Here is a 26343-nt window from a genome sequence, read left to right as displayed (position 1 = left end):
ACATTTATTTGATTTGATTTTATTCTCCCACAAAAGGACCTAGGCCTTAAGCGTCACCGTTAGTCTCCCAAAGAAGGTGCTAACTAGCATAGCCCATAAGCACTGAAGACCGAACTAGGAACTTTCAAGCTGGCGGTCCAGGCATGTGGTTGCACCCGCCAAGGCGTTGACTCCGCATGCTAATTTCGGCTGTGTTCGTGCGATGAACGGTCTACCAGCATCGTGGCCAATGGTGAGCCAGACATGGCATGGAAAGCTGTCCCAGGAGGCCAAGGTCCATAGCAAGCTCGCGCTTATAACTCTACTTCGTCTTGCCCTTTCCCCCTTCTCGAGATGTTCTTCGTGTCATCCCTCTCTATCTGCTTTGCGGGGACCATCCAAGCAGCGGACTTTTGTCTGCGTCCTTTCTTTGAACCAATCCGACCTTCGTTTCCACTGGTTTGAGCGGCTCTCTTGTCTCCACCAGTCGACATTCTTTCGCCATGGTGTCCCAATTTGTCACCGTCCTCGCTGCTCTATCAGCTGTCACTCCTTTGGTCTCTGCTTTCGATCCTCAATCGAAGTCGAATGTTGCTGTCTACTATGTATGTGCTTCCACATGATTGGAAATGGTACAGCCTCCTTACCGTACGAAAATAGGGCCAAGGAACCGATCAGCAACGTCTGAGCCATTTCTGCCAAGATACCTCCTTGGATATCATCAACCTTGGTTTCGTCAATATCTTTCCTGACCAAGGCGTTGCCGGTTGGCCAGGAAGCAATTTCGGCAATCAGTGCGATGGCACCTACTACACGGTTGGCAACCTAACAACGGAGCTGCTCAAAGGTTGCCACCAGCTAGTGGAAGACATTCCTATCTGCCAGGCTGCGGGCAAGAAAGTGTTCCTGTCTTTGGGTGGTGCTTATCCCGCCACTCAGCAAATCTTATCGGAGGACTCTGCCAATAATTTCGCCGACTTCCTATGGGGTGCCTTTGGCCCCAAGACCGACGATTGGGTGTCCAACAATGGTCCTCGTCCTTTTGGTGATGTTGTCGTGGATGGTTTCGACTTTGACATTGAGCATAATGGCAATTACGGTAGGTTTCTTAGGGCTCCGCAATCTTCAAAGCTCACTTCTAATGTTTCAAGGTTACGCAACCATGGTCAACCGACTGAGATATCACTACTCCTTACAGCAAGGTCGTACCTACTACATTTCGGGTGCGCCTCAATGCTCGATACCTGACCTGCAGCTTGACAACGCGATTGCCAACTCCCACTTCGACTTCATTTGGGTGCAGTTCTATAACACTCAGGGCTGCTCCGCCCGTGACTTTGTCGAAGGCACGGTAGATGGTTTCAACTTTGACAAATGGGTGGATGTCATTAAAGCAGGAGGTAACCCGGACGCTAAGCTCTATGTCGGATTGCCTGCCAGCTCGAGTGCCGCCGCCAGCCCTGACTATTACATCACCCCTGTGGAAGCCTATTTGCTGGTTGCCGAGTATATGGCGCGCTTTCCAGATACCTTTGGTGGAATCATGGTTTGGGAAGCGACGTATTCGGACGAGAATAAATTCGGCGACGAATCTTTCGCCGACGTGATGAAGCAAATTCTCGTGACCCTCGACCCTACTCCTCCTCAGACAAGCACTGTTCTGCCCTCTAGCAGTGCACCTACGCCATCACCCTCCTATACTGCCACAAGTACACCCGCGGTGCCCACTATTTCTGTCTCGTCTACTGCTTCCACCGTGCCTACTCCTTCGGCTGTGTCGACTCCTTCGGCTGTGTCGACTCCTTCGGCTGTGTCGACTCCTTCGGCTGTGTCGACTCCCTCGGCTGTGCCTACTTCCACCGTGGTCTCTAGCCCGTCTACGATTTCTAGCCAGTCTGCGATCTCAAGCCCTCCTGCGGTGTCTACTCCTTCTGTGGTGTCTAACTCTGTTGGCTCGGGATCTTCTGCCCCGTCGAGCATTGCTTCCGTTGTTTCGAGCTCATCTGCGGTGTCCAGCAGCTCTGTGGTGTCCAGTGCTTCTGTGGTAACAAGCAGCTCTGTTGTTGCCAGCATCGGCGTGAGCACCCCTGTGGTGTCGGTCAGTTCTGTGGTGCCTAGCTCTTCCGTGGTCTCTGCTCCACCTACAGTATCAGGTTCTTCCGGTTCAGCCAGCTCCCCTGTGGTGCCCAACACTCCCTTGACACCTAGCTCTTCTGTGGCTACCAGCTCCCCTGTGGTCTCCAGCTCCCCGATCACCTCTATCACACCCGCTATTACAACCAAGACTGTGCTCTCTAGCTCGCCTGTGATTCTTAGTTCCTCTGTTGTTCTAGGCTCGTCTCCGGCTTCTAGCCCTCTTGTTGTGACAAGCCGTCCTGTCGTTTCCACCCTGCCTGACGCGTCCAGCGCGCCCGCCAGCTCGACTTTGTTCTCTGGTCCCGTTGTCGCCACATCGTCTTTGGCTACCAGCTCTCATGAGGCTCATAGTTCCTCTGTGCTGAGTCCTCCTGCGGTGTCTAGTTTCTCTGTGGTCACGAGCAGACCTGTCATTCCAGGGCCTTCCACTTCAACCGTTGCTACTCCAAGATTCTCCGAGACATTGAGCTCTTCCATCATTCCCGGTGCATCCAGCCAGGTGTCCCCCGGTGCGTCACAGCTGTCTACTACTTCGCTCATCTCGAGCTCCGTGGTTTCTTCGGCGGGCTCACCTGTCACCTCGGGGGTGTCTGTGCCTTCGAGCTTGGTTATCGGAGCTTCCAGCATTGTGGCTTCGGCTTCCTCTAGTGTGGAGACTTCTAATTTCAATAGTCAATCTCACTCCTCGGGCTCCGTTGTGGGTTCCGCCACGTCGGCTGTCTCAGTCGTCGCTTCTGAAACCGGCACCTTCACAGGCCCGTCCATTGAATCTAGCACAGCTGCTTTGACAGTTTCAACAGTGCAGCCCGGTGGCTCTGTTCCGTCGGTCTCAGGAACGATCCCAAGCTCCGCTCTCTCTAACACTCAATCGGGGTCGACCGCTTCGCGCGCCGGCACTACGTCGGGCACGGAGTCTTCCTCGAGCGCAGGTGCAACCAGTGTTCCTATTTCTAGTAGCGATGTGTCCTCTTCCGCAAACTCAGGAAATCCTTATGGGTCTGGTGTTACGAGCTCCACGGCGAGCTCAAGGACTTTGACAGTCTCAAGTCAGCCCGACCATGGAAGCACGGCTTCTTCGTCGAGCACAACTCACGCTGTCAGTAATGTGTCAGACCAGACAGGCAAGCCAACAACAGTGCCCATTAGTGCTACATCCACCGATAGTGCTGCTTTTACTGTCATTACCCCGGGCATCACATCTGGCCCTGAGGCCACTTCTGTGTCGCCCGCCGGATCTGCGCTGGAACAAGCAACCACGACCACAATCATTGTAACCTCGTACATTGATATCTGTCCCGAGGGCTTCACGACCATCACTACAACTTACACGACCACCTACTGTCCTGTCACGGCTGCTGCCGCTGCCGCTGCAACTGCCACTGCCCCCGCCACAATCCTTGGCGTCGCAGGTTCCCCGGGTGCTGACACAGCTATTGCCCCCGCCAGGGTGACGGGCGCTTCCGCCTCCCAGGCTTCTACCACGACTGTTGAAATCCCCGAGGGATGGACTACGACGGTCACGGTCTGCACCCACTGTGCTGCAACACCGACTACAGTTACTCTGACTCGGCCAGCCATCACCTCTTCATCGGAGCCGACATCACCGACCGCGGTCTCAGGCTCCCTGTCTGGCTGGACAACCACGGTTTCTGTCTGTACCGAGTGCGGGCCGACGCCGACTACAGTGACCGTCACGGTGCCTGTGAGCACTGTCGCAGCGGCGACAGGCATTCACACTGGCAATCCTGAAGGTGTCGATGCTGTCCATGGAGGGTCAACGGGGCTCGATACATCTTCGACTTCGGTGAATGTAATTCCTCACTTCACATCCACTGCTCTTGTATCTCCGAGTCAGGCACCTCCCAGTCAACCTGGAACCGCGGGAGCCGGAGATGTTCGCCCTTCGTCGACACTTCTCGTTCAGCCCTCTGCAAGTGGCCTCCCAGGATCGGTGGTACCTAGCAGTACACAAGGAGGTGTGTCGCCAGTATTCACTGGCGCAGCTCCTCGACTGGCTGCCTTCAAGCATGGGGCTGGGGCTCTCGTCACTATTGCCCTCCTTCTGCTGACTACCTTGTAAAGAACTCTTTCCTCTGACTCTCTACTTCTTTCTCTTCTCATGTCCTGTATAACCTCCCACCTCATGGTGAGGTATACAGCTTCACTTTACCCATTATCGGTTTGAAATGAATGACCAATGATGTCCGATGGACCAACGTTTAATATTGTCGCATCAGCGCAAAGATCTCTTGGGCGTGTCTTCTGCTCCTTCTTGTTCCATACGCAGTTACCCTAGTCAATAAATTATGATCCTGCAACCAACATAACCAAATCCGTCCCCTACCACCTATAGAAGAGGCGAGCCAAGCAGTGAGCCAAGACGGATCAACCCGGGCATGCGGGCCTGATTCCATCGGCCTGGGAGTCTACGATCAACTGATAGGTAGTCAACAGGGCGATGGTAGCATACTGATTTCCATGTTGGTCTCACTCTCGCGTGGTCTGACCAGGGGGGGGGAGGGGTTGGAGGGGTTGGATTGGAAAATGAACGGAGATGGTTCCCAAATTTTGCCAGAATAGCTTGAAGAAACATCCAGCACGGTTCTCCACGGTCAGCGGTAGTGGGCTGCTTACTTGCATTGGCGTGCTGCCGAGGTACTTTTGGCCCCTCGAGGCATGCTCAAATGATAGGCGACGGAAGGCTCCCGGGTTGGTCGGTGCGCTAGTGGGTGGCTGGTGCTTACTGGATATGGTTCGATTTGCCTGGTAATACGGGAAATTATAATCGAACTGTGTCGCGTACTGTTAATACGTATGAGTGCTTGTTTGTTTTTTGGTGTAATGGGTTGACTGGAGATGGTGTGGCTTCTTGATCGAGGTGGGATAGTATCCTAGTATGAAGTCTATTCCGTAGAGCACGGGATATATAGCCACGAGCGGGTGGTTGACCATGACCTCATCCACTGCAAGGGCTTGACAATCGAAAGCGAACATAGATTATGTAGCAGTATGCAAGAAAGTGAGAGCGATAAAAAGCAAATTGAAACAGGCCTGTCTGATTCGAAGATGATAATTAGAAAGTCGAAAACAGACAAGCTGAGGGGTACAAAGAGGTAGGCAAAAATAAAGAAAAAAGTAAACCTTTAGCATGTCCTGGTTTCGATCCAGGGTCCTCCGGGTTATGAGCCCGGCGCTCTTCCCCTGAGCTAACATGCTTGGTAGATGACATCAGTTTTTTTGATGAAAACTATAAGGCGTCTATAGAAAAAAAAACAGCCAGCTACAAGTTACACATAGTTACTCGCCTCCTCTTTACTCCGTACTCACCTTCTCTGTTCTCTCCTCTTCCCCACCTCCCGGACCTCGGCCTCGGCTGTGGAGAAGATGTAATGAATGGCTCTCCATCAGTGCTTGCTAGCTACATCTTACATTCCATATCTGGCCGAAATCACTCGGTGCATATCTCGTCTGAGTCCTCTCGAATTCCAAGTCCCACGCGATCGAATAGAGGAATAACTCCAAGAGTTGCTGCTGTCTTACCATGTCCGCATCCTCATCTGCGCCGCTGGCGGGAATCCGGGTGGTCGAGCTGGCGGGCCTAGCTCCTGGTTCGCCCCCATACCATATCTCTATCTCGGTCCCTCCCTTCTGCCCACTGACCCTCGAATATCAGGTCCATTCGCCGGTCTACTCCTCGCCGACTACGGCGCATCTGTCTTACGGATTGACCGACCCCAGGCTCCGAGCCCGGATCAACTGACCCGCCACAAGACGTCCATACCGTTGGATCTCCGCGATGCTGCCTCCCATAGAGTTCTCCTCTCCATTCTGACCACGGCCGATGTTCTAATCGACCCTTTCCGCCCGGGAGTTTTAGAGCGCCTTGGCCTTGACCCCTCGGGCGTCCTGCTGAAACACAACCCGCGTTTGATCGTAGCACGGTTGACGGGGTTTCGGCGCGATGGGAAATATAAGGACATGGCTGGACATGACATTAATTACATTGCCGTGTCCGGGGTGTTGTCCATGCTCGGCCGATCCAATGAGCGGCCCTATGCCCCCGGTAACCTTGTAGGTGACTTTGCCGGCGGCGGGGCTACCTGTTTCCAGGGTATACTTCTGGCGCTGTTGTCGCGGGAGCGGACCGGCCGCGGTCAGATCGTCGAGGCTAACATGGTCGATGGCTCCGCGTATCTGGCCTCGTTCCCTCGACTGGGCCGCCAAACGCCCATCTGGAATGCCCCGCGCGGCCAGAATATACTGGATGGGGGGAGTCCATTCTACGACACCTACGAAACCAAGGACGCGGGCCAGTTTTTCGCGGTGGGGGCTCTCGAGCCACAATTCTATGAGGCGCTCCTGAAAGGGCTCGGGTTTAATCCCCAGGAGCTGCCATCGCGAGAGAACAAGGACAATTGGCCGGCACTGCGTGCTGCGTTTGCCAAGCGTTTCCAGGAAAAGACGCGCGCTGAGTGGGAGACCGTATTCGATGGGACCGATGCCTGCGCCACGCCCGTGTTGGACCCGGATGAGCTGCAGGCGGGTGGCTACGAGCTACGCCCCGTGGTGCATCTCGCTGATACCCCGGGACTACCCATCCCGACCGACGACGGAGGGTGGACAGGCGGTGGTCTGATACCCGGGACCGGAGGACAAGAGACCTTGAAGACATGGTTGGGTTGGGAACAAGGCCGGGATTATGATGTCAGGCCCGATGGGGCTTTTGTGCGGCTTGAAGATGGAGAATCGAAGCTGTGAGTGTGGAATGAGGTATTTTAGGATGTCTTATCAATTGTTACTCATGTGGGATGTGGTATTGATAATCGATGATGCGTTGATCTATTGTAAGGATCAGATTGTGTTTTGTAATTTGTTTTTGTTTTTATTTTTCTTTTTCCTCCAAGGGTGGGGTTGTACGCCAGATAAATTGAGTGAGCGTAGGGCTGACCATCGGCTTCCCCGGCGATAATCGCATTGTTGGCTGTCGCACCAGCTTCGTTCCGTTGTACTCGGTAGTACGGTAACCATGGGGCGTGGAAAAAGTCTCTCCCTCGTTCGATGCGCGATTTGAGTCAGTCAAATCATCAATCCCGTAGCGGGTATCTCCGATCGAGAAGGCCGCATCATAGAATTCGTTGTGATGAATGAATGTCTACTCCGTACTTCGTCTTGAATCAACAAATCGATGACTGCTGCCGGGCTATTGTCGCGTGGCTCCATTGCCGGATGCGATTGGGACTTGGGAGTAATGCAGCAAAAGATACGGTTCACTGGTTTAGTGGCTAGCTGAATGTGACCCTCCGTACGGAGTAGATACTCAAGTAGACCAAGAGACTACTTATTCACCGGGATGTAACGCCGGTGGGGTCAACACACTCAAGAGAAGAAGGACACTTTCCGTTTCCATCGACTTGACCTCTGACTTTACCTCTGGACAGAAGTCCGGAGCAACTACCTAGTGGTCACTATTCCGGGGTTTCTTTTGGCTTCTCCTGTTGACAAACCATTAAACAATCGATGATTCCACCCGATGGAAAGAATGATCCAGTAAATGCAGGCTGTATGAAAAGAGTAAGGTAATGCCTTCCACGTGATTGTTCGAGTTGCCAAAGAATGACGGCATATCGCGACTTTGCTCCTCATTGTCTGTTAGTAGTCAAGAGAGGTAGTAAGAAAAAGTCGACTACTGGTGGTCATGAATGAGGCTACACAAGTCAATCAGATTAACATGGTTGACAAGTGTTGATCAGGGCGATCCGAATAATCCCATCGTAGATTTCCCCGCCTGTGCAACCTTACTCGCAGTACCCAACTAATCACTGCAGTGAATGATTACTGTACAAAGTAAGTCGCTGATTAGTTATGGTCATAGTCACGTCACCATTTAATACACGATTACACTGCGGAACTCGTCTCCGACCCAAATCCCAGCAGCCTTGTGTACGGTACCTTTCTTTACCGGTATTCTGGATGAAACAGATTGAGAGTTAAGGTCGCAACGGTGAGTGGGAATGGAAATGAGAATGAATGGATGGATGGATGGATGGATGGATGGATGGATGGAAAAAAGTGGGCACCTGAAAAACTGGAGAGAAGAGAGAACAAATATGGGACCACTTATAGCATTATTATTCAATTGATTTATGACTTCTAGTTTCCTACTCTAGTAACAGTAAGCAAGCGAGTACTCATAAGTGCTCCCAGCCTACTTTTGGATGTCCATGCGAGAGCGCCTCCATGGATGTAACCATAAGTGTGTGTGTGTGTGTGTGTGTGTGTCTGTCTGTCTGACATACTGACGGTCTGTTGGTTATCCTGCAGCATTGATCCATGACTAACCGAGATACAGAGAGTCTGAGTAGGACTGACTCTCTCCGTGAAACCCCTCTCCATATCCAGTCAACCTTGGGGAATAAATCTTCATTCCCGGCCTTCCGAGTGTTTCAGCAGTGGAGTCAGGGACGTCATTCATTTGCCCCGAATCTGGGTAGTTGTGCATCTGAAGCTTGGGTCGACCATCCGGTTCCTAGCATTGACTACTACCGTACATGTACTTTACGGGCCAAAGCGACGGTATCTTCCGTAGATTGCCAGGTCAGGTATCCTGCCCGGTATGTCTTTGTATCGCGGACGTACGGTACTAAAGATGTATGGAGTACGAAGTACACAAAAGTCAAGATGGAATCCCGCTTGCGTCCCCACGTGCGGGTTGTGGCGCAGTCGAATTTTCTTTACACTCTCTTAGAACTCTTCAATCTCGTTTGTCATCATCTGAAACAATACAATGGAGACAGGAAGAAAGAGGATTTATACCTCTTGCAAGACGAACGAAAGAGATTCAACCAAGGCCCCATCTCCGCAAAGAATGAAAGAAAGAGCAATGCCCAAAGACAGCCGTGGTTTGATCTGTGGCTGTGTGTCTAAAGCTGGTTGACTTTCGCCGGTACGGAGACCTTATCAGCAGAAACTAGGAAATTACGAGGTACGAAGAGGCTCAGGTATCGAGTCGTATTCGGTACCGCCGTCACACTGGGGCTTTTCTCTCTTTTCCTCTGTTTCTCTCATCTTCCCGATCGATCATCGCCTCCCCCCCCTCTCACCATCGTCCTGTTATTATTCACTCTCTTTTACTCTACTCGTTTCCCATCCAATCTTTTGGAGCCTTTCTTTTTCCTCTGGCCTTTCACTTCTCGACTTTCACTCTCCCTCCCCGGTCTATATATCTCATTTCGACTTCAATCTCTCCCCCTCCCGTGCTGCCCCTGGCTGATCCGCGCCTACTTCGGATCCATTGGACTCCCCCTCGCCCTTTCGTGTGTGTTGCAATTGTTGGCGTAGTAAAGATCGCTTTCTTTGCTCTCACCATCATCAAAACATCAACTAGTGTTGTCGACCGTTCAATCGATGCCCCCTGCAGGTGTGACTTGGTGAAATTGGGTACCCGCCAGGCCTCGTGTGCACGAAGTGGCGGAAGGAAAGCCAGCTTGTCTGTCTGGCTTGTCTATCTGGTTGCTTAAGCACCGCTCTTCTTGCCAAATCCATCTTCTTCATTCATCCTTCGCACGCACGCACACACACACACACACACACACTCTCTCTCTCTCTCCCTCTCACCACTTCTCCTCCCTAAGCGCCTCCCGAGTCTTGGTAGATTTCCTCGAAGACCTATCACCGATACCGCATCCTACTGTATCGGGTCAGCCGCTCTGCCTCCCTCCATCGCGTCCCCTCCCGGAATCCGTTGCCTGTCCGGTACAACGACGGAGCCGTCTCTCGCCGCACTTCGAATCCTCATCGGCAGATTGAACTTTTCGGCTGTATCACTTTTCGTCCTTACAAGACTGTTCTTCACTCCGACTCTGCCTTGTTTATCGGTGTGGTGGATCGTTTCTTCCCCATCACCCGCCTAGCTCGTGTCTTGGGCAACAATACCAACCCTTCGCTCAGGTCTTGCGGATACCGTCCGATAGGAGTCGCCAGATGGCCGGTGTGCAGCTTCAACAACCCAGCATGACTGATTACCGTCTGCCGATCCATCAACCGCCGCCGGCTCGGAAGCCGGTCGCGGGGATGCAATCTGGATTTCCCTACCAGTCCTACGAAGGGGCCCACCACCGCCAGCTTGCCCCTCACCCGTCTACCGCCGCCCTCGCGCATAACCGTCGACGAACATCCTCCTCTCACGTTATACCCTACATGGGCCAGCAACAGCAGCATTCTACCGGTCCCTCCCCACACCATTCCATGACGGCTGCGGCCCCCTATCCACCTTCGAGACGCCTATCCAGTGCAACCACCTCCACTAGCTCCACCGGCAATAATCCGAATATGTACTACAGTGGTAATGTTTCGGATATTCGTCGAAGCACATCATCGCGCTCGGCCAACGCCCAGCTGGGATACGTCGCCTTGATGCGGAGGCAGAAGGCGACTGTTTGGTGTGACCGGGCCCAGCCAGAAGATCCGCGCCTGCGGGCTCAGAAGTTGGTGGATAAGAAGCGGGCATACCTGGAAGTCCATGGCGCAGGCGCCGGGCGTACGGGCACCCTGGGAAGCGGCAAAAACAAGCACGGCGCTAAAGGGGGCACTGACTTTTCACCCTCGGCGCTTGTCGGTGCAACGGTTCCAGTTCGCCTGAGTGCCAACGAAGTGGGCGATGCCGACGAGGATGCCCACAGCGATCGAGGATTCCCGTATCGCCGCACCGGCAGTGGCCGCAGTTCGCTCGGAAGCAACTCGCGTTATCCGAGTGGGTATCAGCGAAGCACTGTGGGAAGCAGTGGCTCTCCATCGAACGAGATGAGCGACTTGCCCGACGTTTCCGAGCACCCTCGAGCAGAAACCGCCGAGGCCGAGGCAGAACATGCTTCCATCAAGGATAACGCCTCTCTGAATAGCTTAGGCAGTGAACCGGAAGACAAATTCGGCACTTTGGCAGATATGGCTGCCCCCAGCGCTGCACAAGCCGCCATCGAGAAGGCCAAGAAGGCGGATGAGCTGAGGCGCCGGGGCAGCGTGGACGATAGGACCACATCAATGACCAATGTCCGACTCTTTGTTGCGAACCCGGATCTGAGTGATTAAGATGCATTCTAGCCGCGCGCTTGGCATATTCTTGGATTTACCATGCCACGTCTCCACCTACCTCCGAACTCAACGTTTTCCCTTTTTCGATCTCTGTTGAACCTCTTTTCTTCCTGCAGTCCTGCCTCGCATTTGGTGGCCGGTGTCTAGGCTTTGTTCTAGAGCCTCGGGCCCAAATGTTATAATGGCTGGGTCACAATTCCGAGTGTTCTGTTTCCAAATTCACTTTTGTATTGCACACTTGTTCTATTCCCCTGACAGCATGTTATTGGCGCTTTTGTCTCTCTCTCTTTTCGTGTCGTACGGATTGCGTACGGCAGATGGGTGCGATTGGTACGCACCCATGTGCCTGATGGATTTATGAGTAATCATAGTAATAAATAATACTCATGTACATATGGCAGCCGTTGTTTGTAGTTAGAGTGGCATATACTTGGAACGGGTCTTCCTGCTACCCCACTATCGAGACACCGCAGTGACGATTTTCCCGCAAGGTAGTTCAAAATCACAATCCCCAGACCGAGTGAGAGCCAACATATGGCATCAAAGTGATGAAAGTGAGGTTTTGATGACGGTTGATGATGTCGATGATTGGGGCTTATATAAGCACTTACACGTGCCGAACGCGAATTTCCGTCGCGCAACATCAATTAACGCGTTTCAGGCAATCTGGTCAGGACGGGACACTCGCCAAGCTTCCCACTCCTCTGGCTCAATTCTTGCACAGGACAGAAACAGTCTGCGAGTGTAAGAGAGAGGGAGAGGACCATCTTGCCTCGTTCTATCCGAGGCAAATCCCCCGTGTGTGTATGTGTGTGTAACACAACTGCCATCACTTTCACCCCCCACCTTATACCAACCTCACACCGACTGCAACCCCATGAGCCCTGGCCCTGGCTCTGCTGGCATATTGCAGCTGTAATCTCCACCTTTAAAACCGGTGAGTCAGGGCATCAATCCAATTGCAAAGGACTTATGAGAGGAAGGAAGGATATCAACTAACATCATCCGGGGATATGTCCTTTGGTCGCGTCGCCTAGTGATGTTCACGTTCTTTCCATGTTAACCGATTGTTGCACCCCGACTGGACGATACGATTCCTCATACCCTTCTCACACATTCGCACCTGCCCGGTAATATAATTAAACCACAACTCACATTGACCTCCGCATAACCTTAGCCAAGATTTACACATTGTTACTATAAGGGTCTCGCAAGAAGCGATGTCGACCACCACAATGGATGCCTCCAGCCCGGTGCCACCGAGCCTCAAGCCGACTCCCCCTCCGCCTTCCGCGCTCGCCTCGACTCCTGCTACCAGCAATACCGCCGCTATAAGTAACCACAGTCACCGCTCGCCGTTACCTCCGAACACATACTCTTCGATCATGTCTACATCTCCCAGCAGCACGCGCAAGCGTTCAATACAAGATGATGAGATGGGCGGCATGGACTCAGAAAATGGCGGGTCGGTCGTCCATGAATCGACCATGGACATCGATACCGAGACGACCGAAGATAGCGCAGGGGATCGTCCCGGCGTCTCCGTGCAACAGCCTCCGACGACAAATACTTCAACTACATCTACACCCGACGATGATAAAGAGAATCACGATGCCCTGCGGGCTCACCTGCAAAAGGTGGCTGGCTCGGACGGCGAGACCGGTGCTGCTCCACCTTCCCCCGACGGCGATGGCAACTCGAGTACCCGGTCTGCACGGACTGCTGCTGTTTCCCCCGCCCCGCCATCGGATAGTGTGCATGCTGGCTTGTCTGCATCAGGCGACAGAATTGGGTCTTTTACGGTGCCAGCGGCCAAGAAGAGGAAGCTTTCTCCCACCAGCAAGGAAACCAAGCAACAAGAGAAGGAGGCCAAGGAGCGGCAGAAGCAGCAAGAGAAGGCGCGGAAGGTGGAGGAGAAGGAAGTCAAGGAGCGGCAGAGAATAGAAGAAAAAGCGAAGAAGGATGAGGAAAAGCGCAAACGCGAGGCCGAACGGGAAGAAGAGAAGCGGGCCAAAGAGGAAGAACGCAAAAAGCGAGATGCCGAGAAGGAGGAAAAGCGAAAGGTGAAGGAGGAGGAGAAGGCCGCAAAGGAGGAAGAGAAGAGGAAGAAAGAGGAGGAGAAGTCGAGGAAGGAGAGAGTGAGTAATTGCTACGCCGCCCTTTCCGGGGCACGGTTCTACGTCCAAGACCTCACTTCTAACCGCATTGACAGTCACAAACGAAGCTGAATTCTTTCTTTGTCAAACCCAAACCCACCATCGCCTCCTCGACTCCCAGTTTGACCACCAACAAAACCGTCTCACTCTCACCTCAGAGAACGACCGGCGCTGGCGCTGCACCCGAATCCTTCCATGACCCGGCTCCCTCCGCTGTATCCGACTACCAGCGCGATTTCCCCGATTTCTTCTTGCAGTCGCACACCAAAGTTGCGCCGCCCCATCAGTTCCAGCGTGATGCCAAAGCTCTTCATCATACCCAAGAAAAGGTAGATGTCTACCTGAAATCCAACGCCACCGCCCCGCCTTCCGCATTTCGTCCCTCCGAGCTATTCAACCTCATCCCATACAGACGCCGGTGTGGGAGATTGCCTGCCTCGGTAAAGGAAATCCTACTTCAGATGCAGAATCTGGCCGACCAGGCCGGACCTTCCGAGGATGCCCAGAGAAAGCCGCGGGAGCTGCTGCGGCAAGTAACAATGAAATCTTTCAGGTTTGGGGAGGATGTGCGTCCACCCTATCAGGGCACATTTACCAAGCGTCTACCCGAGGCAGCTGCCCATCGGCTGATGCGCAACCCTTTCCGCCGAGGATTACCAGAGATCAATTACGACTATGACTCGGAGGCCGAATGGGAGGAGCCCGAAGAAGGCGAGGAGCTCGACTCGGAGGAAGAGGACGAGATGAGCGAGGATGGCGAGGACGACATGGATGGTTTCCTAGATGACGAGGATGACCACCTTGTTGACGGCAAACGACGCCTCATCGTGGGCGACCTAGAACCTGTCAGCACCGGCATCCGATGGCAGGAACAAGGCGTGGACTCCGAGCTGCAGATGTACAAATTGGAAACGATTTCCGACTCGGTGCCTTTCCCTATCGATCCGTTCTCCACCGTGTATTGGCAAAAACCTAAGCCTGCAGATTCCGTGCCGGGCGCTGCGGGTCTGGGGCGGTCGACGCTGCATACCTTCATGGGCCAGGCGGTCCCTGGCTCCCACAAGGGCTCCCCTGGAGGAGGATCGACGGCGGACGGGGGCGCTTTAGCGATGGTGACAGCGGGACGAACGAAACAGCGGACGTTTCCGGCCGAGCAGCTGGGTGAGTTCAAGCAGGTGGTGGATGGCAGTGATCTGACCAAGCTGGGATTGCTTGAAATCTTGAAGAAACGGTAAGACGTGGACCCACATGTTGACTTGTCTCAAGGAAACGGAAGGCTAATCTCCATGGTTTCGCTTGCGATAGGTTCCCGAAGGTCTCGAAGGACGTCCTGAAAGATACGCTGAACAGCGTGGCCACGCGAGTAGGACAGAAGGAGGCTGACAAGAAATGGGTCTGTAAATAGAGGCAGACGAGGCAAAGCAGCGAGTTAGGGGGGGGGGGGGGACAACGCATTCAACTTGAAGGGCGCTATCATTCCCCTTACCCCAGGGACTGGGTCCAACCAATTGAGCTAATCTATTGGCCATCGGCAAGGACCTGCGCCCCTCTTCTACATATCAATATTCATATTTATCTTCATCATTCTTTCTATTTTTCCTCTTGTCGTGTCATTTCTTATCATGCTCCCCCCTGCTATTGTGTCTCAAGTGTCAAACGTGACTGTGACTGTGTTCATCCGAGGCTGCCGTGATGGAGAGAGAAATGGATGATAGTGTTTTCGAACGATAGCTGAGTTGAAGTACAAGGATTCTTAAGGCAATCTGTGCTCTTGTTGATCTGGCGTTTTCTTTTTCTTTTTTTGTATTTTGCAGATCATACTTTCTGCCCTCCAATATATTCTAGTCTTTATAGAGAAGGGAGGGATTTTAGTTGTGGACGAGATTGCTTGACATTTGATGTCCTGTACGCCGGAAAAGTACATGTACTGGATGTATGTGGTGCAGTCCGTACAGCATGTATGTACAGTACCCAAGACGATGGAAGACCGGTGGGGGGGGGGAAGAGGATATCCACTCCACTTTTAGCTCCAATTGTTGTGGTGGTCTGCCAGCGAAGCTAGTGGCATAACCTAAATCTGTTTGACAGCCGGCGGTGGTGCAGTACAAACATACACAAAAATGAAAATTGGCCGTGGTATTGTGCAATATGGTCCATTGAGGCTTGAAACATACGACGTAAAGATCTGCTGGATGTTGAATGAGTTGGAGTGGTAGGCGCCAGGGTAGCCCGAGTACAACTTGTATGTACCTGTACTTGCTTAGGAGGTAGTACAAGTGATAAATTATACCCAAGCAAGGTAGTGGTACCGGCAGTCTTGGATTCTGGAGGTCAATGACAACACATCACTCAGTGAACCCACTGCACTGTGTCTGACTAACCCGAGCAGAGGTCAGCTAAACTGGGCAGTGGTGGTTGAACACGTGCAAAGAGTGGGGATCATTACTCATGTACTTGTGGCTACTACTGTAGCACTAACGGGATCCGGCTAAGCGCAGTCACCATGCCAGCTGAACAGTTCTTTCTTGTACTTAGTCTCTCTTGCCTTCTCGACTGTCTGACTGACTTGCAAGTTGCAATACGCACACACACAGACATACACACCAATCAACCACCTATCAAAATAATTAGCTGATCGGTTTCAGCTCCGATCCCCCCCCTCCCTCCCCCGAAATCTGCAATACTTGCCAACGCAGTAAGGGGGAGGGGAGAGGGGGTTGACCAACAAATCACAGTAGCAAAGAAGAGCGAGGAGGGGGGAGGGTTTAGGCGGATTTTACCCCCTCCATGCATGCATGCATGCATGCGTTGCCAACACATCAAGAAATGGATCTCTCTCTCCCTCTCTCTCTTGCCCCCCTCATCCCCCCCCCACCTATCTAGCCTTAGGTATGCTGTTCATGCTTGGATCCTTGACTTCTCGTGAGTTCGTTCGCTCGGGACTTGGCCCTAGTGACCTGAGGACAAGGAGAAATCTTGGTCTTGAGGGGATGGGGGCAAAAAGAGAGCAGTAGGCTGGAATGAATCGTTTCTGGTTTAATCATTGTTGTATCAAACCTGTATCAACCCCCCCTCGAGGGCTAGCGGACTAGCGAGGGGGGTATGGATCAGACGGACAATTACCTGCAAGACCGACCACATCCAACCCTTCACTTAGGGATGGTGAGATGACGCTGAGATATGTGTGTAGTTATTCTATGGAGTGGCTGATAAGACTGCTGCGGAGGAAGTAGAGTACTGTAGAATAGTTTGGGACAGGTACCCGGGAGGTACCGCTTGCCCGCCTGGACCCCCGGCAAGGTACCGTGTCTGGACTCCCACCGGGCCTTTTTAATGTTCTTTATTTCTGATTTTTTTTTTTCTTTTTCCTGAATTCATTATTGTCTTTGGACTTTTTATTTGTCTGCATCATCATCAGCAAGTAAGTAAGCTGGAGAGATCATGATTAGTTAGTTATTCTCTATTCTCCTGCCCCCTCCCCTCCTCTCTAGGTTGCTGCTGCATGTGTCCGATTCGAGTCACCACCGCCGTCTTTGGCTATTCTCCGTGTGATGTATAGTACTGCCCGCACCTCGAAGGGACAACAAAAATTGACGAAGCAAGACAGAGAGGAAGGAAGGAAGAAGGAAGAAGGATCTACTGTTGGATGGATATTATAGTCATCGAGGAGGAGTACTCCTGTAGTTATTATTTGCTAGTCTGCCAGAATTTAGCTTGACGTACTGTACTCCGTGGTTAGTCCCCCGTCTGTGGTTGAGAATATCCCCCACACATGATCAATATTATTCATTACGGATCTCTTCTTCTTCTTCTTCTTCTTCTTCTTCTCCTTCATCATCATCATCAGCTGCTACTGTGTGACTTATTATCTTCTACCGTACCTACACCTAACTACAGTAGTAGTCTAAACTAATCCGGGTTTGCTCGATTTGCTGGCATCCACTAACCCACTAAACTTTGCTGCTGCTGCTGCCGCCGCCGCTATTATTGTTGTTGTCGTTGTTGTCTCTGCTTCTTCCACTTATCCCACTTCTTTTGCTTTTCCTTCCTCTCTCTGCCTTCTTTCCCTCTTCTTCTTCTCCTTCTTCTTCCTCCTCTTCCCCCTTTTGTCTACGGCTGGCCTTCGCTGCAAGTCATACCTCATTTTCCCGCCCACAGCCCGGTCGGCCAGTTGTCCCTCTCCTCCCCCGCTCCTTTCATTTATCGTCCGGACCAAGTCGGGGTTTATTATCCTGTCCATCGCCACTTCACCCTTTCAGTCAATACTAAGAACAGCCTCTTACACTGCGCCTTTGCGCCATTCGATAGATATATCTGCGCTTCTCTTACCTGGACTCCGCTTCCGCATTCCTCGATCGAAGATTTGTGGATCCGACACAGTAGAATCCTCCGTCATTATTGGAATATACTCTACCTTACCCGCTGGTTAATTAGTCTTCGATACACTAATTACCTGAACTCGGTCAATTGTTTTTTGACTGACTGAACGAGCACGGCCATTTTGATCTTACTATCTTCCAACTATAATCATTGACCTACCGCCTTGCGCACATCCACTGGTTCTTACATTCGGTTGAGATCCCATACCTACATCATATTGCTACCCTGAACCAACGATCTCTTCACTTCCCTCCTCCATCACTCTCCTTCCATCTTCTTCCCTCTTTCTTTTCGATCTTTTCCAGCTCAATCTGGAGCGCGCCATCGTGTCCACCATTCAGCAGCTACAGCTTCCACACTTAACCCGTGAGGACCACCGTCCGCCATCCACCACAACTCTAGGGAAATCATGCGATAGGAAGGAAGATATCCACGCCAAAGGCGCCTTGCGACCTCGACCGTCTTCCTCGTGGCTATTTGGCCGGGAACCTGCCCATGGCAACACCACAATGTCCGATGCCCAAGTCGATGGTCGTCCATCAACCCTGGCTTATGTGACCTGTAAGTCCGCAGGTTGCTTTTTTTCCGTCCGCCCCTTCTGTGAAATTTCCCACAAATTCGTCCCCCTTCGCCTTATCATGTCGCTCGAGTCGCTCAGATTAATGCAATCAATCTGCCTTTGCAACCATAAGGCTACTTACCAGTGTTTTTGATCATTGGCTGACAAATCTTCCTTGCCCTTCGTGCCCCAGGCTTGATTCCTTCGTCCATTCAAGCCACCTCGCCATGTGAGGCTGCGCCTCAACCTTCCACTCCCGCTGTGACTGCAACTACGCCCCCCTTGCGGGCTTCTTCAGACTCGATGACGCATTGTATCGTAGGTGAGTCTGGCAATTTGAGCTGCTCAAGCTCGCAACGCCTTGCCCCGGCCAATTGCACCGTGGATGGACCTCAGGACACCCAGCGCTCTACTCAAGCCGTGGAACAATCCAAGATTACCTTTGAGGACCTGGCCAGCCAATACCGTCAGAATCAGCACAAACAAGCCAGTCGAAAGCGACTGGAAGGCCACTTACATGCCACTAAAGTCGCTGTGGGTGTTTCCGCTCGCTTGATCCGTGTCGGAGCTGCTGCCCAAAGAGCATTGGTCGACCGGCTCCGCCACGATGACAAGGGAAATTTCATTACTATTTATCAAACCCTCGTTGATCTTCAGGAGTCGTGCAATGCGGCATTTCAGCGCCATTTCCAGCGGCAGGATCCGCTGGACGAATGGCCGCATACTCGGTCGTCGGTTGTCGACCGTCCTCCGGACTTCTTCCTCCAGCTGAGCCCCCAATCCAGGACTGATTTGCTTGACATTCTACATTTGGTCCGCACCGATCCACAATTTGTGTTTGAAAAACTGCGGGTATTGACTCCGACCCAACGGGCAGCCCTTGTTTCGTCCACTGGTGCCCCTTGGGAATCTGGCAGTGATCTATCGTCCTCGGCAGCATCCCGGTCCCGGTCCCATGGGATGAAGCGCAGCTCAGCCGCTTCCCTTCCGTACAAGGACCGTACTCTGGCATTTGAACGCAAAGATGCCCTCTCAATATTGCTCTTCAATGTTTTTGCAACCCCTCTGGATACCGATGCCGCGGAAGCACGATTACGTTTAGATGTCTGGTCTTCCGTCTGTGCGAAGCTTCTGACCCAGGACGGGCATAGGCATAATGCTCTTATTCCCTACATCTTGACTGCCTGGGCCACGGGAAGTGAGTGGAAAGCGAAGCCGAAGTTCGAACTCTATCTCATGGATATGCTACAAGCCGGCGCATTCCTTCTGGAGCATGTAGAACCCCCGCCAGGCTTGGATGTGGATGTGGAACCGCCTGATCCTTTACGAACAGATGTGGCCGAGGAGTTTTTTGCTTCTGCAGTAGATGCGTTGTTCAAACTCCTGGATGACCCAGATGGAGGTTTTCCACAAGCCGTGATGCAACTAAGCTGCGCTACATTACAGAAACTAGAGCATCGGGATGACCGTAACCGGTTTCTCGAATTGTTATTCGTTCAATGGTTCTTCGCCAAATTCTTATACGGCGCACTCACTTTCCCAGAGGTATGAAGACACCCCGAGCAAGCATGAGACAGAACCCCACCCCCCCGCTGACTGATGTACAGGCGCATGGTCTTCTCCTTGACTTTCATGTGCGTAATGATGCCCGCGAGAAACTTCTCGGACAGGTGGGCCTTCGTGCGTATTCACAAGTCTACGCCATACTACGCTCAATGTTAGTATCCAGCCTTTACGGTAGTCAAACTCAAAGCCTTTTGATAATCATATCTAACCAGTCTTTGTTCAACAGGCACCACTATTCGATGGTCCGCCTGACTGTAAGGCGTCGGGTGGAAAGCATGCTCAGCCGCTTTCGACCCGAATTACTGGGCAAGGACTCCGACCCAGCACAATCGACTCGCAAGTACTCGAGTGGGCAGCAATCACCTGCCGGGTCTATAATGCTTTCTGGTGCAGATATTCTTACATTACTCAATACGCTTTACCCTAGGTCATCCGCCTCAATGAGCGGCTCTCCAATGTCGTCTTCCGGGGTCTCTGCCTCTCCAAGTGTTCCCTCTATCTTCTCAGAAAGACCGATGACTGCTGTGGCGGAGCCCGGGTTTTTCAAACCTGTCGTTGAACTCTTTCCCAGGCATGCGACCCAGGGCCAGGGTCTGCTTGCCTCCGCCATCAACTTTCTCTCGAATGCCGAGGAAAGCATTAACCGCAATGCCGACAGGATTCGGTTTGAGCTGTCAGAAATGTGTGGGCCCGATGGTCGGGCTATTCTGGAACCTCCGGCCGCGGAAGAATGGGCTGTTTTTTCAATATCCAAGCAGGGTAAATTGGCATGGGGACTATTCGCTGACGACTGCCAGACTTCACTCTTGGACAGTACCTTTGCTGAAGATGCTCAATCCGCCGCCCTAGAGTCGGAGGACAACCTTGAAGCTCTACAGACGGCTATTGTGAAGTTGATTCAGGAAAGTCCTGCCAACGACGGTGCTGATGTCGACTTGCGGCATCTCAAAAGTCTTTCTATGGCAGATAGCGCATCGCTCAAGCAACACTTCAACAAAGCGATGCAGCACTGCCACCACGAATCCGACTTCATTGGTGCCCATTATTGGTGGAATGCGGGCCGCCAGCTTCTTCGCAGCGTCGCAAGTTCTTCTACCAGACTTGCAGATGACACATGGATCCTTGAGCCAATGCACACTTCCTGCGCCCGCTCCCTCCAGATGTCACGGGCCGTGATCGAGCGCTGTGAAACCGAGTTTACGGCACTCCACAGACAGACTCGGCGATTGCAGAAACTGGTCAAGGATATGATGGCCACCGTGGCTGGTCTTCGCAACAAGATGTGGTACATGACGGATGTGAAAAATTCGATGAGGTATGAAGATGCCAAAAACGTTGCTTTGGCTCTCAAGACGATGATCTATTCCGCTCGTCCGCATAAGCAAACGCCATATGAGGGCCGTTCCCGTGGTAACGCGAGATCATTTGGCAGCTCGTTTCTCCAAAAGCCGGAGCTGCAGGTCATGAATATCATGAAAGCGCCGAGCAGTCAAGGTGGCCCTAACAAGCTCTCAGATGAGCAGGTGGATTTGATCCGCAAATGGCTATCTCATAACAATATAGACAACTTCTGCAAAGGCGAAGAGCGCATCCACAGATTCTGTTATGAAGTCCAAGCCAGTATCAATCGGCTTGTCGGGGAGAGCATGGTAGAGACCCCCGTGTTGTGGGCCAGTGAGCTCTACCACAAGGAACGAGCGATGTACGAAGGATCGTCCCATCGAAACTTCCTCGGTCTATCTTCAGTCCGCCCGTTCAACGCCCCTAGCGGGGAGTCCACAAACCCCTCGCAGGGATATGGCAATCAGTTCCGTCCAGCTGACTCTATCTCGCGATATTCGTCCGATGCGTCGTCCTTGAACCACAAAGCTTCCAATCAGAGTCTGCTATCCGACAAGTGGAGAGGTCCTCGAGATCCCTCACTTGCCGATACCTCCTCCATTGGGGGATCGCCAGGAAGAGCGGCATCGACCGCCACGGGCGATTCATACAGCACCTTCTGGTCGACGCCACATCAGTCAGCGCAGTATGCTCCTAGCTCGTCTAGTATTTTTTCTCGACCTCCATCGATGTTCAGTGATAATAGTGCACAACACCCACGCCGAGATGACCGCAAGACGCATGGAAAAGCGGCTTTCATAGATGATCTCAAACAGACTCTCACAAGCTTGCTTCTCAGCGATTTGGGTTCTCCCGTCTGGAGTTGTGGCAGTGAAACTGATGCTTGGTTCACTAATGCACTGAACCAGCAACGCATCCAGGTGCAGATGAAGAAGCGCGCTCGTATTCAAAGATTCTACACCGAGTGTGATGAGCGGCTTGTCCGCGATGTGTTGCACCGTGCACCATCTAATCGTACGCGAAGCCAATCCCTTGGATCGTCAGACCGCCTACTGCTCGGGGAGCCTGCACCCCCTTTGAATTCTCCCTGCAAGAATAACACTGAGTTTGGAAAAGATGTACCGCAATTCTCGTACAGCGCCATCTTCCATCGTCTGATCGAGGTCTTTTCCCGACATGGGAACCCCTTCGTCAAGCTCAAGGCACTGCGCGATCTACGAGCATTGGTGGTCGCTTCACTCAATACAACCAACGAGGAGCTGGGTTCATTTACTGCCTCCCAAGATCTCAAATGCCAGCGAGGACGCAGCGCCGGAATGCAGGGAAAGAGAAGTGCTCGACACAGCTTTTCAGAGTCCCAGGCGAAGCGTGTGCATGACAAAGCCGCTCTTCATACGCCTACTTCCGCCGTCGCTGAGTCTGTCCTCTTTGACTGCCGCCCTTCAGACTACAGTGCCCCCAGTGAGCACCAAATAGTCGACGCACTGCGAAGCTTGCTGCTTGAGGTGAAGCCCAAGACTCTTTTCCGCGATCTTCAGTTCATCTCGGCCTTTGTTCCGAGCGAGACGCTGAACCAGACCGATTGTGGGACCGCCTTCTTGCAATTTGGCCTGGCAGCATTGAGCCTCAAGGATGAAGTATGCAACAGCATGGTTGAGATTGCCGACAATATCGTATCTCAAGAGCTCAGCCGGCGCCATCCTGCTGGAAACGAACCCCATTCCCGAGCTGGACATGCCATTGAAGATGCTGCTGGCATGTGGATCATTACAGCCAAGGAGGGCAATCCAATTGCCCAGCGGGAGCTGGCGATCCTCTACCTCACCCATCCCGAGCTCCTGCCGCGGGTGACACTCCCGCTCACTTTGCTCCGTGACACCTTCAAGGCGGAGATGATGTATCGCCGCGACAAGGACTCGAAATCCGACCCTCAGAGCATGTGTCTAGCCCTGCACTGGATGCAGCTGTCCGCCACCGGCGGAGATGAGCTTGCACGGAATCGACTTCGTGAGCGCGAGGAGTTCGAGTCCATCGCATAGATGTTTCTGCCCTCTTCAACAATTCTTTCAACACTTCTGCGCCTGTGCTTTGAGTCATATTTAGGTTCTCCTGCTTGCTCCACTTATAGCCTCTTCTCTGCTCGGATTGCCCTGGTTCTGCTTCGGAATTTCTTTTAAAATCGGTTTACTTTCCGTTCACATCTTATGACTTGATACCATTGATGACTTATTGCTTTCGACCGAAGACACCTCGGTTCGCGTAACGCGACTGATCCCCGTGCATGTAGATGTGCGGCTTTCTTGATATCCTTTGTTCTGGGGTGAATGGGTCTAGGTGCCTGTGGCGCGTGATGTTTTGATTTCTGGTTTGTGGCTCCTCTCCTGGGGAGCATGGCAGGGTCATGAGATTCCCCTATACATTTACCCATTGTTTTTTCCCCCTCTTTTTTCTCCCCTAGGGCGGCTCTCTGCTATTTTTGTGTTATTTAAATTACTTGCTTCCTTATACGCTCTCGTTTCTATCATTCTTGTTACTTTCCTTATTTCTTTCTTTCTTTCTGTCTTTTTCCTCTTTCTAGGTGTGCTCTAGGAGGGATGAGCTGCGCAAGCACCAAATGTAGAGTTATAGTGTTGAACAGGTGGCCGCATCAGCGTCAGGTGATGACAGAAGACGAGACCTCGAAGTAATCTAAGTATCAATACTTTCATTCTCTGCGTATATTCCTGCCAATACCTGCATAGGTCTTCAAACTGATGAGTTACATGGATCTGCCATACCTATGACGAATTCAAGGCTCGGGCCCTTTCCAGGATGGACGGAGATGACAAGGATAGCTCTTGATTTGGCAAAGCTGGCAGTGAGTAGGACTAGGAACACCTTAGTGAGTACTAGCTACTAAGTTAGCCATCAAAGACAAAGATAGGCAGGGTGACTAGCCAGTTACTTGGAAGTAGTCGCCCCCTTAGGTGCTCAGGTAGCAAAAGTGGTTGTCAGGTAGTGTTGTGTGTGTCGCTCCCGACGTCATCGTCGGAGGAGGCAGTTTAGCCAGCCAGCCCCACGTGCCACTTTCTCTCTCTCTCTCTCTCTCTTCGACTTCTACTCCGTACATTTCCATCTTTTTCCCCTCCTCCTCCCCCTCCCCCTCCCTCTCCCACCTCCCCATCTCTCTCCCACCTCCCTCTGCCTTATCTGCTTTCCTCTAATTCGCAGTCCTCCTTCCCTACAATTCCACTTATCGCGTCGTGGTTCCTTTTTGACACGAAAGAAGCTCTTGGGACTCAGCTTCCGAACAGTTTCTGTACAGTACAGCCCGTACTGTACATTTAGTTGTACGTGAGACTTTTCTTGTCACCGCTCGATCGGAGGCTGAGGTTTTTGGTCAGCTCAGCTCAGCCTCAGTTGCTGGCCTTGCGTTTGTGAATTTCAATAGCAGCTGACTCGTCTGATCCCTGTCAGATCTAACCTCAAAGATACATCTTCCCATCTTGATTCTCTCCCTTTTGTCTAGTCTTCCGCCTTCCTTCGATCGTCCTTAATATAGCTGGACTCCTTCGTCAACCGCCTCGCTGCTCAAATTTCTCAATTCAGTCAGAGATCCGTTTACACTACCTTTCTCGAAGCAATACACTTTTCCTTCTCCGACTACAATGACCACTATTTCGCACCACATGATGGAGGACTCCCAGAAGAGGCCGAAGGGTACGTGATCCTGTTTATCGCCCATGACTAGGAACCTTTCGATCTAATTTCTTGGGTACCAGGTATCCTCAAGAATTCTAGTGGCTCGATTCCGCAAATCGCACAAGTTCATGACACTTTGACCGTTCCGCAGAACGACCCCGACGGGGTGGACACCAAGGAGCTGACGCTGCAAAACACTCTACAAAATGCCGGTCGCCGTCGCTCTACCTCGAACACGCGCCCGGGATTATCATCTCGGCGACAATCATTGGCGCACATCCACGGTCAACCGGAAGAGAACTCGCCGCGCTTGAAATGGGACGAGGCCAACTTGTACCTGACCGAACAGCAGAAGACGGCCAAGATGAAGATCGACGAGCCCAAAACTCCGTTTGCACCCCACTACGACCCTGCTGAGGACGAGGAGGAGCTCGAGGCCGAGAACACCTTGATTGATGCGCAAGGAGTGGTGGTGGATGAATTGGACAAGACCATGAAAGCACCCAAGAAGGGAGTGGCCGAGGATGAAATCCCCGAGTTGGAGTTGGGCGAGCCGGAAGACTCATTTCCTGGGGATGCGCACGCTGGGGCTGATGACCGAATTGTGCGCGAGCGGAGCCTGAGCAACGAGTCGCACCGAAGCAACAAGCATGTGGTGATGGGTGCGGGCGAGGCGAACGGGGAATATCAGTCCGGGCCCGATGGGCTAATCACGTCGCAAGAGGCCGCAGAGAAACATCGTCAGTTTGAGCAGCACCGGAAGAAGCACTATGAGATGCGCAACATCAAAGAACTCCTGGCGTAGGTTCCCTTTTTTTTTCAGACACCTCCTTCCAGATTGGATGAGTAACTGACGATTTTTTTGCAGCCATCCCGAGGTGGATGAGATGGACGAGGACGAGGACGAAACGGAGGAGGGATCTTCAGCCGCCGCGGCGCCACCGCCCATGCCCCCGATCCCAACGCAGTTTCTTAACGGCACCAGATCTGATTAGCCCAAGCAACCAGAGGGTTCTCTGCTGTGCTGATCATTTCATCTTCAATACCTGCTGCATTCATTTCCTAGCTGTATATTCCCAAGCGTTGGCTTCTGGTCCAGACGGGCCTATATGTGTTCTATGAACTGTAAATCCTTCACTGTACTTTTCTTATTTCCCTTTCCATTCCCCCTTTGTTATTTCTACTCCTGAGGATGGATTGAGCTGGCTAGTCTGATAGATGAAATGGACATAGCTAACTGACCGCATGCATGAATCCGATTGAACTTGTTCTTGCCTGTCTATCTGTGGAATTTCTCCCGTGGTCAAAGCAGGGAAGGATTCCTGCAAGGGGACTCGTGATTTACCTCGTTGAATCCCTATGCACCAGGGAGTGACCAGGAAGGATTGTACTTGAATGAAAAGGTGTAGGAAGAGGATAAAAATAGCCGTAGGGCATCCCATCCGGACCCAGAGCCGA

General features: G+C 52.3%; 6 protein-coding genes and 1 non-coding gene across 7 annotated transcripts; 6 read left to right on the top strand and 1 right to left on the bottom strand.

The window, feature by feature from the left end:
- Window positions 1-482: 482 nt before the first annotated feature.
- chiA1 (class III chitinase ChiA1) lies at window positions 483-4195 on the top strand (the record flags this gene model as incomplete). The annotated part of the gene is made up of 3 exons (XM_025650829.1): window positions 483-584; window positions 640-1078; window positions 1131-4195. The coding sequence occupies 3 exons, from the start codon at window positions 483-485 to the stop codon at window positions 4193-4195; spliced, it is 3606 nt and encodes a 1201-aa protein (XP_025507528.1).
- A 1064-nt stretch (window positions 4196-5259) lies between these two features.
- On the bottom strand, window positions 5260-5331 carry BO66DRAFT_t48. The gene has a single exon. It is a non-coding gene; the product is annotated as a tRNA-Met (tRNA).
- A 108-nt stretch (window positions 5332-5439) lies between these two features.
- On the top strand, window positions 5440-7008 carry BO66DRAFT_388818 (CaiB/BaiF CoA transferase family protein). The gene is made up of 2 exons (XM_025646647.1): window positions 5440-5723; window positions 5789-7008. The coding sequence occupies exons 1-2, from the start codon at window positions 5657-5659 to the stop codon at window positions 6871-6873; spliced, it is 1152 nt and encodes a 383-aa protein (XP_025507527.1). The 5' UTR covers window positions 5440-5656; the 3' UTR covers window positions 6874-7008.
- A 2766-nt stretch (window positions 7009-9774) lies between these two features.
- BO66DRAFT_204318 (uncharacterized protein) lies at window positions 9775-11383 on the top strand. The gene has a single exon (XM_025642546.1). It carries the CDS (start codon window positions 10096-10098, stop codon window positions 11197-11199), a length of 1104 nt encoding a protein of 367 aa, XP_025507526.1. The 5' UTR covers window positions 9775-10095; the 3' UTR covers window positions 11200-11383.
- A 701-nt stretch (window positions 11384-12084) lies between these two features.
- On the top strand, window positions 12085-14937 carry BO66DRAFT_204320 (putative chromatin assembly factor 1 subunit A). The gene is made up of 4 exons (XM_025642547.1): window positions 12085-12139; window positions 12240-13340; window positions 13415-14589; window positions 14664-14937. The coding sequence occupies exons 2-4, from the start codon at window positions 12423-12425 to the stop codon at window positions 14761-14763; spliced, it is 2193 nt and encodes a 730-aa protein (XP_025507525.1). The 5' UTR covers window positions 12085-12139; window positions 12240-12422; the 3' UTR covers window positions 14764-14937.
- A 3310-nt stretch (window positions 14938-18247) lies between these two features.
- BO66DRAFT_314463 (uncharacterized protein) lies at window positions 18248-23243 on the top strand (the record flags this gene model as incomplete). Its single annotated transcript, XM_025643437.1, has 4 exons — window positions 18248-18299; window positions 18491-19842; window positions 19905-20014; window positions 20090-23243. The coding sequence occupies 4 exons, from the start codon at window positions 18248-18250 to the stop codon at window positions 23241-23243; spliced, it is 4668 nt and encodes a 1555-aa protein (XP_025507524.1).
- Window positions 23244-24409: 1166 nt separating this feature from the next.
- On the top strand, window positions 24410-25865 carry BO66DRAFT_388810 (PP1-complex regulatory subunit GLC8). Its single transcript, XM_025646646.1, has 2 exons — window positions 24410-24903; window positions 24966-25865. Exons 1-2 carry the CDS (start codon window positions 24852-24854, stop codon window positions 25688-25690), a joined length of 777 nt encoding a protein of 258 aa, XP_025507523.1. The 5' UTR covers window positions 24410-24851; the 3' UTR covers window positions 25691-25865.
- The last annotated feature ends 478 nt before the right edge of the window (window positions 25866-26343 follow it).

Source organism: Aspergillus aculeatinus (assembly GCF_003184765.1).
Source record: "Aspergillus aculeatinus CBS 121060 unplaced genomic scaffold BO66scaffold_6, whole genome shotgun sequence".
Classification (NCBI taxonomy): Eukaryota; Fungi; Ascomycota; class Eurotiomycetes; order Eurotiales; family Aspergillaceae; genus Aspergillus; species Aspergillus aculeatinus.
This window is presented reverse-complemented; position numbering and strand designations above follow the sequence as displayed.

Bases quoted from the DNA above. Each gene is read 5' to 3' on its own strand.
- BO66DRAFT_388818 (XM_025646647.1), top strand. From the start codon at position 5,657: ATGTCCGCATCCTCATCTGCGCCGCTGGCGGGAATCCGGGTGGTCGAG. The intron at 5,724-5,788 runs GTTCGCCCCCAT...CTCGAATATCAG, and splicing joins GCTGGCGGGCCTAGCTCCTG to GTCCATTCGCCGGTCTACTC.
- BO66DRAFT_204318 (XM_025642546.1), top strand. From the start codon at position 10,096: ATGGCCGGTGTGCAGCTTCAACAACCCAGCATGACTGATTACCGTCTG.
- BO66DRAFT_204320 (XM_025642547.1), top strand. From the start codon at position 12,423: ATGTCGACCACCACAATGGATGCCTCCAGCCCGGTGCCACCGAGCCTC. The intron at 13,341-13,414 runs GTGAGTAATTGC...CCGCATTGACAG, and splicing joins AGAAGTCGAGGAAGGAGAGA to TCACAAACGAAGCTGAATTC. The intron at 14,590-14,663 runs GTAAGACGTGGA...CGCTTGCGATAG, and splicing joins CTTGAAATCTTGAAGAAACG to GTTCCCGAAGGTCTCGAAGG.
- BO66DRAFT_388810 (XM_025646646.1), top strand. From the start codon at position 24,852: ATGACCACTATTTCGCACCACATGATGGAGGACTCCCAGAAGAGGCCG. The intron at 24,904-24,965 runs GTACGTGATCCT...CTTGGGTACCAG, and splicing joins CTCCCAGAAGAGGCCGAAGG to GTATCCTCAAGAATTCTAGT.